Raw genomic sequence first — 17,141 nt, 5'->3', positions numbered from 1 at the left:
ATGAGCGAGGCATTTGCAACAACGCCTCGCGCTCTTTTAGATGCAAAGTGTGTCGCGGGGCGAACACACAAACACATACAACACAGAGCAGTAAAAGGATATATTCGCCGGATAGCGAAGCAGGCAGGGAAAGCTGAAGGCGGCGAAGGCGGCCGGCGTCCTCAGGCTGAGATCCTCGGCGTGCTGGTCGCTTGATTCGACGGCGGCTTCCTCAGAGAGCAGCGATGCGTAGAGCTTCGCTGAAAAGACAGAAATCAGAGAAGCAGCCTCCGAGCCCTGTTTATATACGCTAAGCCACACCCCTTTTCGCGGGCTGTGACGCATTAAGCGCGCCAAGCGCGCTCATTGGTCGTGACGTCACGCCAAGGGCTCAGCGGTAGGCTGCTGCAGTTGCCGCAGGGCAGCCAATGGGCACGCTAGTAAGCTTGCCCTAGGTCTGCAGGCTGCCGCACTGCGTTGACAAGATTATAAAAATTAAGGATAATTTTTGGCTTCAGTATCTCGAGAAAGAAAGGCTTTCCCGTAGCGTAAGCAACTACGCAATACGAGAGAACCTCTCGTAAGAGAACTACAATATGCAAGAATTTTTTGCCACGAGAGGGCGCTACATTCCAAACAACAACAACGGCGTAGCTTGATGACGATGTGAAGGAGCGGGAATGATGGGAACTGTCGTTTTAAACTCCACCGTGGATGTAAATCAGTCAGATGGGAATCGAAAAATCATGTTCATGGATGAGGCTAAGTTCTATTTTTATAATGACATGCTTTTTGTGGCGAGGGGGGCATGGTTCAGCGCGGTCTGTAATGGGAGAGAGAAGAGAAGAGCGTGGGACGCAAGTAGGTCAAGTGCAAATGACGAACACCTGTGTCTTATTGCTGTGATCCGCTTGGAGAGACTGCTTATAAGCCGCGCTGGAACGAGAGAGAGACTGAAGAGAAAATTGGACGCAGAGAAAGAAAACCGGTGGATCCGAGCTCTCATTTTTGAACTGTTTTGTGCCGTCGCGGTTGCCACGGTGAATGCGCGTTGTGCATGACTTCAGTTTGTTTTGCTTTATTTTAATAAAGTACCAGTCACGCTGACCCCTGTCTTCTTCCTTCCTGACTCTTAAACCTCATCACACTTTTATTTCATTAAAATTAATTAACCGCAAGAAAAGTAAGGTTTAATACTACACTGGTTATCATAGATGTTACTGTGTATGTCGAATTCATTGTTGTGATAAAGCGGCGCAGTTTTACGTGTTCTAAACCATTGTTGTAAAAGTACATTCGAACATACCCACATCATTTGCCAAAATACTGATTAATCTTTATGTATAACACATGCTATATTTATTTACATGGCCATAAACACCAGACGTGATAAACAATGTCAATGAACTAAACACAAATCTAAAGCAATAATACTTCCCTTAAATAACTATTACAGAATGCTACATTTGGAAAATATAAATTTAAAGGGGTGGTTTACTGCCTTTTTTCTTTGCTTGATTGTGTTTATGGGCTGCAATATAACATGTCTTCGTGTTTCGTTTGTTAAAAAACGCCTTATTTTTCATAAATTTCACCTTTATTGTAAGCCGCTTCCTCCTCTGTCATTTGAACGACCGGTTGACTTCCTGATTCTATGAAACCACTCCCTCAGAAAGAGGCAATGAGCTCAGATTGGTTAGTTCGGCCGGTGTGTTGTAATTGGCTAAACTGCGCCCGGAATCTTCACGCCCATTACCTTTACGGGCGACAGTTGCATGTGCTCCGGTCAAATGTAATGGTGTCAATATTGCCTCATCAGTTTGAGCCAGAATCAGACCCAGAGAGCGGTGATGAAGAGAGTCAAGCAGAACCTCCGCAAACACGGCTCTTACTAAACGTTTCTGAATGGTAATTTATTTTATTTTATTATTATTCTCTCAAAGAATTTCCATACGCTGTTACTTGAAAATGCTACTGCTGTTTGTTAGCTTTTGAGATACGCTTTCCCCCTGATTAAACATTTAATATAACTGAATACATGACTGAGTAATACCGTTTTTTAAAGATATTGTTTTATTGATAGAATGAACAACCGTTTAACTATTCACAAAGCTTAGTTTACTCAGTTTGTCGTTTTCTTTAGGTGTACATGTGATAACAGCTGAAGTTTGCTGTTGCGATAATTTTTTGAAGTTTGTACACGTTTGTCTTATACACACAAAATAGCATCGAACTAACTAGCTACTATAAACAAACAGCTTTGGCATTGGTTTGCGTTCTTGATCAAATCAAAAAATTACGTCATTAAGTATACATGGAAAATACGTTTACAAAATTTGTACATATTACAAATTCGGGTCCAAAATGTTTGTACGCGTTTGTCATATACTAAAGCCAGCGCTGGCATTTTTTTACATCCTTGATAAAACTAAAACATTACGTCTTAAATTATACAGGCAAATACATTTAAAATGATTAAACCTTACTTGCAGGTTGTGGCCTCTGGTTTTAAAGCTGTAACTGCTTCATGTTGTAGTAATAGTTTCTTGTTGAATCCGGCATTGAACTCGTGTAGATTCTGGAAGCTGTCTTCCGTAAAATGTGCAGCACAGAGAGCTAAACTACGATTGTAATTGTCAGGAACATAACCAAACTTAAATTTTAACCATTGTTGACGAACTACAGCGTCTGTAGGAAGCCTGAACACAGAAGACCTGACAGCTACAGCTCTCCACTATAACTCCTCCTCTTCGACAGCAGAACATGTTCCGGAGGGAGGGTGGATGTAAATGTATGGGTTAGTTACGTATAAAACCCGGGAAGTATCTCGTTGTAGTCCCATTCGAGACGTTTTTGTAGGCATTAAACTTCCTGATTTTTAAAAGACAATATCTCCGCTTATGTTGAACTTTAAGCGCAGCAACTTTGCAGATACTGTTCATGCACCAACAGCAACATTACACAGTATTTAAAATGAAAAAAGTGAAATAGCAATCAACCACCCCTTTAAGCATGCTTTGTCGACAGAACCAGCTGCAATCGGTAAAGAATAATTGTGTTCCATAACGACTGCACGAAACAAGCTAACGTTTGTTGCTTGATAGACGCTACAATTACAACTTCCGCATTTGTCTAGGACTCCACGCAGTACGAGCGGAAACAGAGGGTAACGCGGATGTGACGCAATTGACTGGCGACTCCCAGGTCCCCCCTGCTCTAACGCCCCATTTCCTTGGTTAAAATCGCAATTTTCTCACGATTTAAAAATAGTTGGAAACATTTGGGATATTGTAAGTAATCAACTTAACAAAATATATAACACTGGCCTTGAGATTATGGGATATTTTAATGCAAAATTATTGCATATTGTACCTTTAACTGACGTGTGACACCGCTCGGGGCTTTTTAATCGCTAACTTAAAAACGAAAGTAAAATATGTTCGTCCGCACTGACATTTATATTGGTTGAGCGAGCGTTTCAAATGAATTCCTATGGAAGTAGGAATTAACTGAAAAACGTTCACTCTGTTCTGCTCGTTCCTCGCAGTGGACGCGCACCGTTATGAATGCCCGTGCCGCCATGAGCATTTTAGTTTCATTTTAAAATTAGCGCCTTTCGGGGGGTGGATTGCTTGAAATTATTTTACAAAAGCACAATTTTGTGTTTTATTGCAACTGTACACAAATATAAGTTAACACTTTGCAGTTTGAATGTCGTCCTGTATAATGACGGAGTGTGTTTTATGTGTCTACTGTTCAATCGCGCCCACGCCACACACACACACACACACACACACACGGTTTACTATCTTTGTGGGTACTCTCCATGGACTTAATGGTTTTTATACTGTACAAACTGTATATTCTATCTCCTCACACTAACCCTACCCCTAAACCTACCTATCCCAGAAAACTTTCTGCATTTTTACATTTCCAAAAAAACTCATTCTGTATGATTTATAATCTTGTTTACCCATGGGGACCTCTATTTAGGTCCCCACTGTGACACGAGTCCCCATGAGTCTGTGTGCATTCAGGTTAAAGTCCCCACCGGGATAGAAAAACATGAACACACACACACACACACACACACACACACTCCAGCATTACAATCTTGACATCGCAGCCTGTTTATTATAGCCTTAATAAAATATAATAATAAAATAGTCAACCTAACATATAAAAATTACACTGCTCTAAATAGTCAGTAGTACAATTCGTACATTCACAGTAAGCACCGCTCGCTCCACTGTGATGTTTCCAAGCAAATTTTTACGCATGTGAAGAGGATGATTTTTTTCCGTCGATATTGGAACACGAGTGAAGAACAAAGCCTATAATAAAGAATAGTTTAGCATCCAAATACATCGCAAATGTTGAAACATTTTGATTCTGATGAGAGGGTTACGTGAGCCCAACACTGCTTACTTTCATTTTTACTTTACATTAAATTTAAAGGATTTGTTGTGGAATATTTTGAGTGTATCATAAAATCAGAATAAAAAAATAATAATAATAAAAAAAATAAAATGAATGAATGAATGAATGAATAAATAAATAAATATATATATATATGTATATGTGTATATATATATATATATATATATATATATATATATATATATATATATATATATATATATTGCAGCGATGAAGGGCCAAAGCCGGCGGCACCGCCACCCTAAAGGCACCGGGGTTGCGGTGCCACCGGCTTGGGCCCGTAATCGCTGCTCGCAGCTATATTTAGGGCCCAAGCCCTGAAAGGGCGAAGGCCCTATTGTTTCCGTAAGGATTTTTTTTTTTTTTTTCTTTTTTTTCTTCATTATTTTTTTTTTTGCCTTTTTGCCACTTTTGGGGCCCTTAACATGCTCAAAAACTCTTGAAATTTTGCACACACGTCAGAACCTGCGGCCATCAGGGCCGGGCTGAAGCTGGTACTGGGGCGTGGCAGGGGGGCTCGACAGCGCCCCCTGGAATGGGGTCCGAAAACTTGGTCCATAAATCAAACACGCTTGCATGTAATAATATGAAACTCAGTACACATATAGATCTCATCGGGCCGAACAACTTTCGTGCTCTAAGTTTTACAAAAGCCCAACAGGAAGTCGGTTATTATACGTTGTTTGGAAAACGCATACAATGGAATGTGAAATACTCCTCCTAGGGATTTCATCCGATCGCCACCAAACTCGGTGAGAATAAAGTCAAGACATTGAGGATGAATTCTTGCGAACGGATTTTTGATATCTCGAACGGTTTGGCCGTGGCGAGGAAACGAATTTATGGCGAATAATGGGACACAGGAAGTGTGTTATAACTTCTGCATACATTAACTGATCTTGATGAAACTTCAGCAGTGTGTTCGTTGTAAGAGGCCGATCACATGGATGTGACTATTGTGAGTCAAAGTTATAGCGCCACCAACTGGCAGCAGGAAGTGTGTCACTTTCAAAATGCTTTGAAGTCACCCTCTTAATTTGACCCGATTTGCTTCAAACTTTATGTGTATAATGTAAACACAGGGCAGATGTAGACCTGTGAAAGGATTATTGATATCTTAGATACTGTTGCCGTGGCAACGCATCAAGTTTTAATATTCTTTTCGGATGCGTTTGAGACTCTTAACATGCTTGAAATTGGATGAAACTCGACAGACACATAACACTTATTAGCCAGTAGACATGTGAAAAGTTTCAGAAACGGGCGTGGCAGGGGGGCTCAACAGCGCCCTCTTGAACAGGGTCTGAAAACTTGGTCCATATATCAAACACGCTTGCATGAAATAATATGAAACTCGGTACACATATAGATTTCGTCGGGCCGAACAACTTTCCCTCTGACAAGTTTCACGCCAGCCCAACAGGAAGTCAGCTATTATGGGTTGTTTGGAAAACGCTTGCTGTGGAATGTGATGTACTCCTCATAGAGAATTCATTCAATCACCTCCAAACTCAGTCAGCATGAAGTAAAGACATTGAGGATGCTAAATTGCGGACGGATTTTTGATATCTTGAACGGTTTGGCCGTGGTGAGGAAACGAATTTATGGCGAGAAAAGAGAGACACGAAGTGTTATAACTTCTGCATACATCAACTGATCTTGATGAAACTTCAGCAGTGTGTTCGTGGTAAGAGGCCGATCAGATGGATGTGACTATTGTGAGTCAAAGTTATAGCGCCACCAACTGGCAGCAGGAAGTGTGTCACTTTCAACATGCTTTTGACAAAAGTGGGGGGGTTAGTTTTAAATACAGTAAAAAAAAAATGTTTTTATATTGTTCTCATCAAGCCGGACAACTTTCTAATTTACATTCATTAGCTCAGAGCAAAAGGAAGTCAGATATTTTGGTCTGAATGTGGATTTTTTTGCAAAATCAGCCTATGAATTTTTAGCCACTCCTCTTAAACTATTTATTTTATTCCCACCAAACTTTTTCAACATGATGAAAATACATTAAATATGCTAAATTGTGAACGGATAATAAATATCTCAAACGGTTTTGCTATGGCGAGGGATTAAAGTAATGTCCAAAAAGGAAAAACTAAAAGCCTCAAATTTTCTAAAAATGTAATTATATACCATTTATTTCTATATAAAAGTATACAAACATCACAACTAAACATTTTATTCTTTTTTTTCAATTTAAGAATGAATTTTAAGTTTAAAAACTGCCAGAATGGTTGTTTAGTCTAAACAATACATAAATAAAGTCAAACATAGTGCTATACTGCCCTCTTGTGTTCAAAATCAGGTAGGCCTATTATATCTATATATAAATATACTAGGTATGTGACGGTGAGAATATTTTACCACCGGTTAGCTGACGTGTGACACCGCTGGGGGCTTTTTAATCGCTAACTTAAAAACTAAAGTAAAATATGTTCGTCCGCACTGACATTTATATTGGTTGAGCGAGCGTTTCAAATGAATTCCTATGGAAGTAGGAATTAACTGAAAAACGTTCACTCTGTTCTGCTCGTTCCTCGCCGTGGACGTGCACCGTTATGAATGCCCGTGCAGCCATGAGCATTTTAGTTTCATTTTAAAATTAGCGCCTTTCGGGGGGTGGATTGCTTGAAATTATTTTACAAAAGCACAATTTTGTGTTTTATTGCAACTGTACACAAATATAAGTTAACACTTTGCAGTTTGAATGTCGTCCTGTATAATGATGGAGTATGTTTTTATGTGTCTACTGTTCAATCGCGCCCACGCCACACACACACACACACACACACACACACGGTTTACTATCTTTGTGGGTACTCTCCATGGACTTAATGGTTTTTATACTGTACAAACTGTATATTCTATCTCCTCACACTAACCCTACCCCTAAACCTACCTATCCCATAAAACTTTCTGCATTTTTACATTTCCAAAAAAACTCATTCTGTATGATTTATAATCTTGTTTACCCATGGGGACCTCTATTTAGGTCCCCACTGTGACACGAGTCCCCATGAGTCTGTGTGCATTCAGGTTAAAGTCCCCACCGGGATAGAAAAACATGAACACACACACACACACACACACACACACACACACACACACTCCAGCATTACAATCTTGACATCGCAGCCTGTTCATTATAGCCTTAATAAAATATAATAATAAAATAGTCAACCTAACATATAAAAATTACACTGCTCTAAATAGTCAGTAGTACAATTCGTACATTCACAGTAAGCACCGCTCGCTCCACTGTGATGTTTCCAAGCAAATTTTTGCGCATGTGAAGAGGATGATTTTTTCCATCAATATTGGAACACGAGTGAAGAACAAAGCCTATAATAAAGAATAGTTTAGCATCCAAATACATCGCAAATGTTGAAACATTTTGATTCTGATGAGAGGGTTACGTGAGCCCAACACTGCTTACTTTCATTTTTACTTTTACATTAAATTTAAAGGATTTGTTGTGGAATATTTTGAGTGTATCATAAAATCTGAATAAAAAAATAATAATAATAATAAAAAAAAGCACTTTTGGGGCCCTTAACATGCTCAAAAACTCTTGAAATTTTGCACACACATCAGAACCTGCGGCCATCAGGGCCGGACTGAAGCTGGTACCCGGGCGTGGCACGGGGGCTCGACAGCGCCCCCTGGAATGGTGTCCGAAAACTTGGTCTATAAATCAAACACGCTTGCATATAATAATATGAAACTCAGTACACATATAGATCTCATCGGGCCGAACAACTTTCGTGCTCTAAGTTTTACACCAGCCCAACAGGAAGTCAACTATTATGGGTTGTTTGAAAAACGCATCCTCTGGAATTTGAAATACTCCTCCTAGAATATTCGTCCAATCACAACCAAACTCGGTGTGCATGAAGTCAAGACATTGAGGATGCTAAATTGCGGACGGATTTTTGATATCTCGAACGGTTTGGCTGTGGCGAGGAAACGAATTTATGGCGATTAATGGGACACAGGAAGTGTGTTATAACTTCTGCATACATTAACTGATCTTGATGAAACTTTCGCAGTGTGTTTGTTGTAAGAGGCCGATCACAAGGATGTGACTATTGTGAGTCAAAGTTATAGCGCCACCAACTGGCAGCAGGAAGTGTGTCACTTTCAAAATGCTTTGAAGTCACCCTCTTAATTTTACACGATTTGCTTCAAACTTTATATGTATAATGTAAACACACGGCAGATGTAGACCTGTGAAAGGATTATTGATATCTTAGATACTGTTGCCGTGGCAACGCATCAAATTTTAATATTCTTTTCGGATGCGTTTGAGACTCTTAACATGCTTGAAATTGGATGAAACTCGACAGACACATAAAACTTATTAGCCAGTAGACATGTGAAAAGTTTCAGAAACGGGCGTGGCAGGGGGGCTCAACAGCGCCCTCTTGAACAGGGTCTGAAAACTTGGTCCATATATCAAACACGCTTGCATGAATTAATATGAAACTCGGTACACATATAGATTTCATGGGGCCGAACAACTTTCCCTCTGTCAAGTTTCACGCCAGCCCAACAGGAAGTCGGCTATTATGGGTTGTTTGGAAAACGCTTGCTGTGGAATGTGATGTACTCCTAGAGAATTCATTCAATCACCTCCAAACTCAGTCAGCATGAAGTCAAGACATTGAGGATGCTAAATTGCGAACGGATTTTTGATATCTCGAACGGTTTGGCTGTGGCGAGGAATCGAATTTATGGCGAGAAAAGAGAAACACGAAGTGGAATAACTTCTGCATACATTAACTGATCTTGATGAAACTTCAGCAGTGTGTTCGTGGTAAGAGGCCGATCAGATGGATGTAGCTATTGTGAGTCAAAGTTATAGCGCCACCAACTGGCAGCAGGAAGTGTGTCACTTTCAACATGCTTTTGACAAAAGTGGGGGGGTTAGTTTTAACTACAGTAAAGAAAAAATAGTTTGTATATTGTTCTCATCAAGCCGGACAACTTTCTAATTTACATTCAATAGCTCTGGCCATCAGGAAGTCAGATATTTTGGTCTGAATGTGATTTTTTTTGCTAAATCAGCCTCTGAATTTTTAGCCACTCCTCTTAAACTATTTATTTTATTCGTACCAAACTTTTTCAACATGATGAAACTACATTAAATATGCTAAATTGTGAATGGATAATAAATATCTTAAACGGTTTTGCTATGGCGAGGGATTAAAGTAATGTCCAAAAAGGAAACACTAAAAATCTTCTAAAAATGTAATTATATACCATTTATTTCTATATAAAAGTATACAAATATCGAACTAAACCCATTTTATTCTGTTTTTGCAATTCAAGAAGAATGAAAAAGTTAAAACAGGCTATTTAGTGCTATTTGGTTCAACAAAAAAGCAAACATAGGGCTATACTGCCCTCTTGTGTCCAAAAGGACATCAAAATAGTATATAAAACTTTTTACCAGGTAGGCCAATATTGTATTTAAATATACATTTATTAGGTATGTGTCTGAGGATATTTTCCCACCGGTTAATCGACGTGTGACACGAGTGGGTGCTTTTAAATCGCTAATATAATAGTGAAAGAAAAATAATGATAATGTTGCACACACAAATCACACACACGTGGGAAAGAATAAACAACACTAAACCGCCATTAGGTGTCGCCAGGCATCCATCTTAATAAGCGAGTCATTGATACATTCGTTCAAACGATTCGTTCGAATGAGTCGATCATGATTAAGACAGATGTTTATGGATTGATCATTCAATCTTTGAGTCAACCGATTCGTTAAAAATGCTGAATCGTTCAGTTATGAGAAAACACGTGATAAGTGATGGTTCTGCCGTGATCTTTGTTTAACTATTTTCGCTGCTGAAACAGAACAAAAACAGTCAACATTGCATCTAAAATGTAAGTGACTTAATTGTAACTGTTTATTTGTATGAAATCTAGGGGTGGGAGAAAAAAATTATTCTTAGATGCATCGCGATGCGGACGTGGACGATTCTGAATCGATTCACAAATGTCAAAAAATCGATTCTCTAAAAAAAATTTTTTCTAATAACGTAATATTGACGGAAGGCAAAAGGCGGAACTCTAAGCGGACGTGCGTGCAGTCTGTGGCGCGCACATAACAGAGAAGTTTCTTCTGCTCACCAAGGCTGCATATATTTGATTAAAAATACAAACAAAAACAGTAATATTGTAAAATATTATTCCAATTTAAAACAGCTGCTTTCTATTTTAATATATTTTAAACTGTTATTTATTCCTGTGATCAAAGCTGAGTTTTCAGCATCATTACTCCAGTCGTCACTGTCACATGATCCTTCAGAAATTATTCTAATATGATGATTGATACTCAAGAAACATTCATTATTATTTTAAATGTCGAAAACAGTTGTGTACAGTCTTTGATGAATAGAAAGTTCAAAAGAACAGCATTTATCTGAAATCTAAAGCTTTTGTAACGTTAAACACTACCGCTCAAAAGTTTTGGGTTAGTAATAATTAAAATTTTATTTTTGGGGTAAATAAATAAAATAAATCAGTACTTTTATTTATGAAGGATGAGTTAAACTGATCAACAGTTACAGTAAAGACATTTATAATGTTAAAAATATATATATTTGAAATATATGCTGTTCTTTTGAACTAACATTCATCAAAGCATTTTGAAAAAAAAAATCTGTACACAACTGTTTTCAACATTGAAAATAATAATGAATATTTATTGAGCATCAATCATCATATTAGTATGATTTCTGAAGGATCATGTGACACTGAAACTGGAGTAATGATGCTGAAAACCCAACTTTGATCACAGAAATGAATTACTATGTAAAATATTTAAAAATTGAAAACAGCTGTTTTAAATTGGAATAATATTTCACAATATTACTGTTTTTGTTTGTATTTTTAATCAATAAATGCAGCCTTGGTGAGCAGAAGAGACTTCTCCTAAAAACATTAAAAATCTTACTGACCCCAAACTTTTGAACAATAATATATATATATATATATATATATATATATATATATATATATATATATATATATATATATACATATATATGTATGTGTGTGTATGTATGTATATATATATATATATATATATATATATATATATATATATATATAAATATAGCTGCGAGCAGCGATGGAGGGCCCAAGCCGGCGGTACCGCCACCCCGGTGCCTTTAGGTAACTAAAGGCACCGGGGTTGCGGTGCCACCGGCTTGGGCCCGTAATCGCTGCTCGCAGCTATATTATATATATATATATATATATATATATATATATATATATATATATATATATATATATATATATATATATATTTATTATTATTTTTTTCTACTTCTCGGCCACTTTTGGGGCCCTTAACATGCTCGAAAACTCTTGAAAGCGCTGAAGCTGGCACCCGGGCGTGGCAGGGGGGCTCGACAGCGCCCCCTAGAAAACAATCTGAAATCTTGGACACATACAAGAACGTATTAGTATGAAACTTGGTACACATATAGATCTCATCAGGCCGAACAACTTCCGCACTCTATGTTATTAGCGCCGCCCAACAGGAAGTCGGCTATTATGGGTTGTTTGAAAAACGTATGCTCTGGAATTTGAAATACTCCTCCTAGAGAATTCATCCGATCGCCACCAAACTCGGTGTGCATGAAGTCAAGACATCGAGGATGAAAAATTGCCAGGGGATTTTTGATATCTCAAACGGTTTGCCTGTGGCGAGGAAACGAATTTATGGCGAATAATGGAAACAGGAAGTGTGTTATAACTTCTGCATACATTAACTGATCTTGATTAAACTTCCGCAGTGTGTTCATTGTAAGAGGCCAATCACATGGATGTGACTATTGTGAGTCAAAGTTATAGTGCCACCAACTGGCAGCAGGAAGTGTGTCACTTTAAAAATGCTTTGAAATCACCCTCTTATTTTTACCCGATTTGCTTCAAACTTTATGTGTATAATGTAGACACATGGCAGATGTAGACCTGTGAAAGGATTATTGATATCTTAGATACTGTTGCCGTGGCAACGCATCAAACTTTAATATTCTTTTTGGATGCTTTTAAAACTCTTAGCATGCTTGAAATTGGATGAAACTCGACAGACACATCACATTTATTAGCCAGTAGACATGTGAAAAGTTTCAGAAATGGGCGTGGCAGGGGGGCTCAACAGCGCCCCCTTGAACGGGGTCTGAAAACTTGCTCCATATATCAAACACGCTTACATGAATTAATATGAAACTCGGTACACATATAGATCTCATCGGGCCGAACAACTTTCCCTTAGTTAAGTTTTACGCCAGCCCAACAGGAAGTCAGCTATTATGGGTTGTTTGGAGAACGCTTGCTGTGGAATTTAAAACACTCCTCCTAGAGAATTAATTAAATCGCCACCAAACTCGTGTGCATGAAGTCAAGACATTGAGGATGCTAAATTGCGGACGGATTTTTGATATCTCGAACGGTTTGGCCGTGGCGAGGAAACGAATTTATGGCGAGAAAAGAGAAACACAAAGCGGTATAACCTCTGCATACATTAACTGATCTTGATGAAACTTCAGCAGTGTGTTCGTGGTAAGAGGCCAATCAGATGGATGTAACTATTGTGAGTCAAAGTTATAGCGCCACCAACTGGCAGCAGGAAGTGTGTCACTTTCAACATGCTTTTGACAAAAGTGGGGGGGTTAGTTTTACCAACAGTTACAAAAATCAGTATATATATTGGTCTCACCGAGCCGGACAAGTTTCTAATTTACAGTCATTAGCTCTGACCAACAGGAAGTCAGATATTTTGGTTTGAATGTGGATTTATTTGCAAAATCGGCCTCTGAATTTTATATATATATTTTTTAAAGTGACAAGACAGAGAATATTACTTATCCGATATATATACATACATATATATATATATATATACATACATATATATATATATATATATATATATATATATATATATATATATAAATATAGCTGCAAGCAGCGATGGAGGGCCCAAGCCAGTGACACCGCCACCCCGGTGCCTTTAGTGTAACTAAAGGCACCAGGGTGGCGGTTCCACCGGCTTGGGCCCGCAATCGCTGCTCGCAGCTATATTTTCATTCATTACTTGCAGTTGAAGAATTAAATCTTTCAACTAAGTTGTGGGTTGTTGTCTGTTCCTTTTCTTTTGCAATTCCCGTAACTGTCTTGACACACACGTGCAAAACTTTATGTCTAATAATATTCCTAGACAAATAACATATAATTAACGAGGGACGTAACACCGCATGATGCATTGTCACTATTGTTGAGATTCATATGCTGATTCTTGATGTCTGTGTGTGTCTAATATATATATCTATATATATAATTTCCCCACAATGTATTTAAAATCTAAATTTTGAATGTCTGATCTATCCATCCATCCATCTTCTACCGCTTATCCGGGGCCGGGTCGCGGGGGCAGCAGTCTAAGCAGGGATGCCCAGACTTCCCTCTCCCTAGACACTTCCTCCAGCTCTTCCGGGGGGACACCGAGGCGTTCCCAGGCCAGCCGGGAGACATAGTCTCTCCAGCGTGTCCTAGGTCTTCCCCGGGGTCTCCTCCCGGTGGGACATGCCCGGAACACCTTCCCGGGAAGGCGTCCAGGAGGCATCCGGAAAAGATGCCCGAGCCACCTCGACTGACCCCTCTCGATGTGGAGGAGCAGCGGCTCTACTCTGAGCTCCTCCCGAGTGACCGAGCTTCTCACCCTATCTCTAAGGGATCGCCCAGCCACCCTGCGGAGAAAGCTCATTTCGGCCGCTTGTATCCGGGATCTTGTCCTTTCGGTCATGACCCACATCTCATGACCATAGGTGAGAGTAGGAACGTAGATTGACTGGTAAATCGAGAGCTTCGCCTTGCGGCTCAGCTCCTTCTTCACCACGACAGACCGGTACAGGGACCGCATTACTGCAGAAGCTGCACCGATCCGCCTGTCAATCTCCCATTCCATCCTTCCCTCACTCGTGAACAAGACCCCAAGATACTTGAACTCCTCCACTTGAGGCAGGAGCTCTCCGCCAACCTGAAGCGAGCAAGCCACCCTTTTCCGACTGAGAACCATGGCCTCGGACTTGGAGGTGCTGATTTTCATCCCAGCCGCTTCACACTCGGCTGCAAACCGTCCCAGTACATGCCGGAGGTCCTGGTCTGATGAGGCCAACACGACAACATCATCCGCAAAGAGCAGAGATGAAATCGTGTGGTCCCCAAACCCAACCCCCTCCGGCCCCTGGCTGCGCCTAGAAATTCTGTCCATAAAAATTATGAACAGAACCGGCGACAAAGGGCAGCCCTGCCGGAGTCCAACACGCACCGGGAACAAGTCTGACTTACTGCTGGCAATAAGCTTCATTCGGGTACTCAAACCCCTCCACCACGGTAAGGTGGCAGCTCACTGTGTCTGATCTGTAGTAAGTAATAGTTTTTGGTCAGGAATGAGATAAATTATTCCACTTTATGATGATGAAAAATATACCACCTGATCATCTTTTCTGACTTCCTTTGCAACATCATGTGTTTTGGTAAACGCCTTTGCAAAGACCATAAACTCAGATCAAAAGTACTGATGGGCGATGAGTCACGTGATTTCCAACCCAAATTTTTTTTGGGTATTTTTATTTAAAGGAGTTAATTATAAAAGCGATTTAAGGGAATAAAGAAAAAAAAGCTTATTGTATTAGTGAAATAATTGTAACTATTTGCAAATAATATTTTATTTTTTATTATGCATGCAATCTCTCTAAATGAATCAAAGAAATTATAGCATATTTTCAATTCAAAAAGGCTAAATTTAGTAAATAAATAAAAAAAAGTTGAGTAATTCGCGTCACCGGATACTGTCAGTAGTTGAACATTTCTATTGTAAAACAGTCAAATATTAAATGTTTTCCACTTACATTTTGCCAGGCATTCGTTCACTTCTTTAATCATTCTGACATTGAAGAGCTAGACCGCTGAACTTTTAGTCATCCTAACACCAAACAGAGCGGTGCGTAATGGAGCGCATCGGAACAGCATCAAGAATATCAAATACATTGCAGTGAATCTTTTATTTGCATCTTAAGTTTATAGGCAATAATAATGACAGGTTTGCGAAAGTGTAGAACTCGGTGAGCTCGCGCAAAACACATCTTCAGGACAGCGACTCATTTAAACGCCTCTGATTGGCCAATGCGTTCAACAGACATGTCAGTGATTGGCTACAATGCTCAACGCTGCCGTACGCCGTGTGTGCGCTACGGTTTCTGTCTCGCATGCGTGCTCGCTCTAGATTCCGGGAGATTTGAACTAATTTGCGCCATAAATAGTGGTCCATCCAGTAGTTAAGAGCCTGAATTGTTTATAGTAATTCTGAAATTTAGTGCACACGAGTGAAAAAAAATACAGCACAGAAGAATGTCAAATTTAGCGTGAGATTTCTTTGTTAAGCGTGAGAGCGTGAGATTGAGGCTGAATGCGTGACTGTCACGCCAGATGCGTGAGAGTTGGCAACCCTGTTTGTGTGTGTGTGTGTGTGTGTGTGTGTGTGTGTGTTAAATTTAAAGTCCTTAAAGAAATACAGTACATGTTGTTCTTTGTTCTTCAATAACATTCTTGCAAAAAATGTGATTGTGGTTCTTTTTTCAGCAAATTACCTCTCATTGTTACATCTAGCCCCAGCTAGGGTAACAACTCACCGAGTAGTGGGGTTGTAACAATGGGACTCACATAATCTGTGATCATGTTGTATATGTCCAAGTGAGTTATTTTTAGTAGACAAATGTGGCTACAATGTATCAAATTTTGAGAGATATAGAAAAAACAACCTCTGAATTAACAATGTTCTAACAAAAGGTGTTACTTTCATCCCTGATTTCCCTTAAATATATGGAAATATATTTTCATTCCGTAAGAGATGTCTTTACATTACTAAACTGTCAGTGAACTTTTGACTGATAATTAGAAATTAGAATCAAATACAACCTTTTAATGAAATTCATAAAGTGTTATACAAAGTCTATCTATAGCTTATTGAAAACAATAGTGTACAATGAAAGCCTGACAACATTGAAACCTCTTATAATCGTTACACTTGTTAGTATCACTTTCAAAAAAAAACATTATGGGAAAATTAAGTCACTTACTCAATGGGACATTTGAGTTATAGAACATTCTGGAATAGTCACTTGACAGTAATGCCTCTGTGGAAGAAAAAATCATGTTGATTAAATTTGATATTTATTGAATGTTACTTAAAAAATGTCAATAAATTACTTACCCGTATCACTCATTTCGGAATTTTTCTGGATATTTCTTAGTTGTGAATGTTTTTCATAAGCTTCACTGTAAATGTTGATCAATCATATATATAATATATATATATATATATAATGCTCCCCAATGAACTACCCTATCTTATTGTCGATGGTCTAGTTTTGTTATAACAACAGGAAAGAACAGAGGCTGCTTTCTTAATGTCTATAAAAGGATATGGTAAGAATCAGCCAATCATGATTGAACTGAAACTGAAAATCTTAATGTGTCAAGGTTGAACGCATTGTTAACGTTTAGTTATTTTCACAACAAGGGCGGGTCTTGTTTAACTCATGTGTATGCAAAGCGGCTAATAGTGTATGCATACACATAGTAACTATATTTTACATGTGTGGATAATAATGGCCACTTGC

At 38.9% G+C, this 17,141-nt stretch overlaps 1 protein-coding gene across 1 annotated transcript in view; it reads right to left on the bottom strand.

Annotated features, from left to right (window-relative positions):
* Window positions 1-16,905, bottom strand: part of LOC308705542 (GTPase IMAP family member 9-like) — a 61,380-nt gene extending 44,475 nt beyond the window's left edge. Inside the window, exons 1-2 of the mRNA XM_081390587.1 lie at window positions 16,733-16,905; window positions 16,599-16,655 (exon numbers count right to left, since the gene is read on the bottom strand). Of these exons, the coding sequence (XP_081246713.1) occupies window positions 16,599-16,655; window positions 16,733-16,745 (70 nt within the window). The 5' untranslated portion in view covers window positions 16,746-16,905. The remainder of the gene's footprint in view (window positions 1-16,598; window positions 16,656-16,732) is intronic.
* Between the last annotated feature and the right edge of the window lie 236 nt (window positions 16,906-17,141).

The sequence above is a fragment of the Scardinius erythrophthalmus genome, assembly GCF_964197995.2.
Source record: "Scardinius erythrophthalmus genome assembly, chromosome: 17".
Lineage (NCBI taxonomy): Eukaryota > Metazoa > Chordata > Actinopteri > Cypriniformes > Leuciscidae > Scardinius > Scardinius erythrophthalmus.
This window is presented reverse-complemented; position numbering and strand designations above follow the sequence as displayed.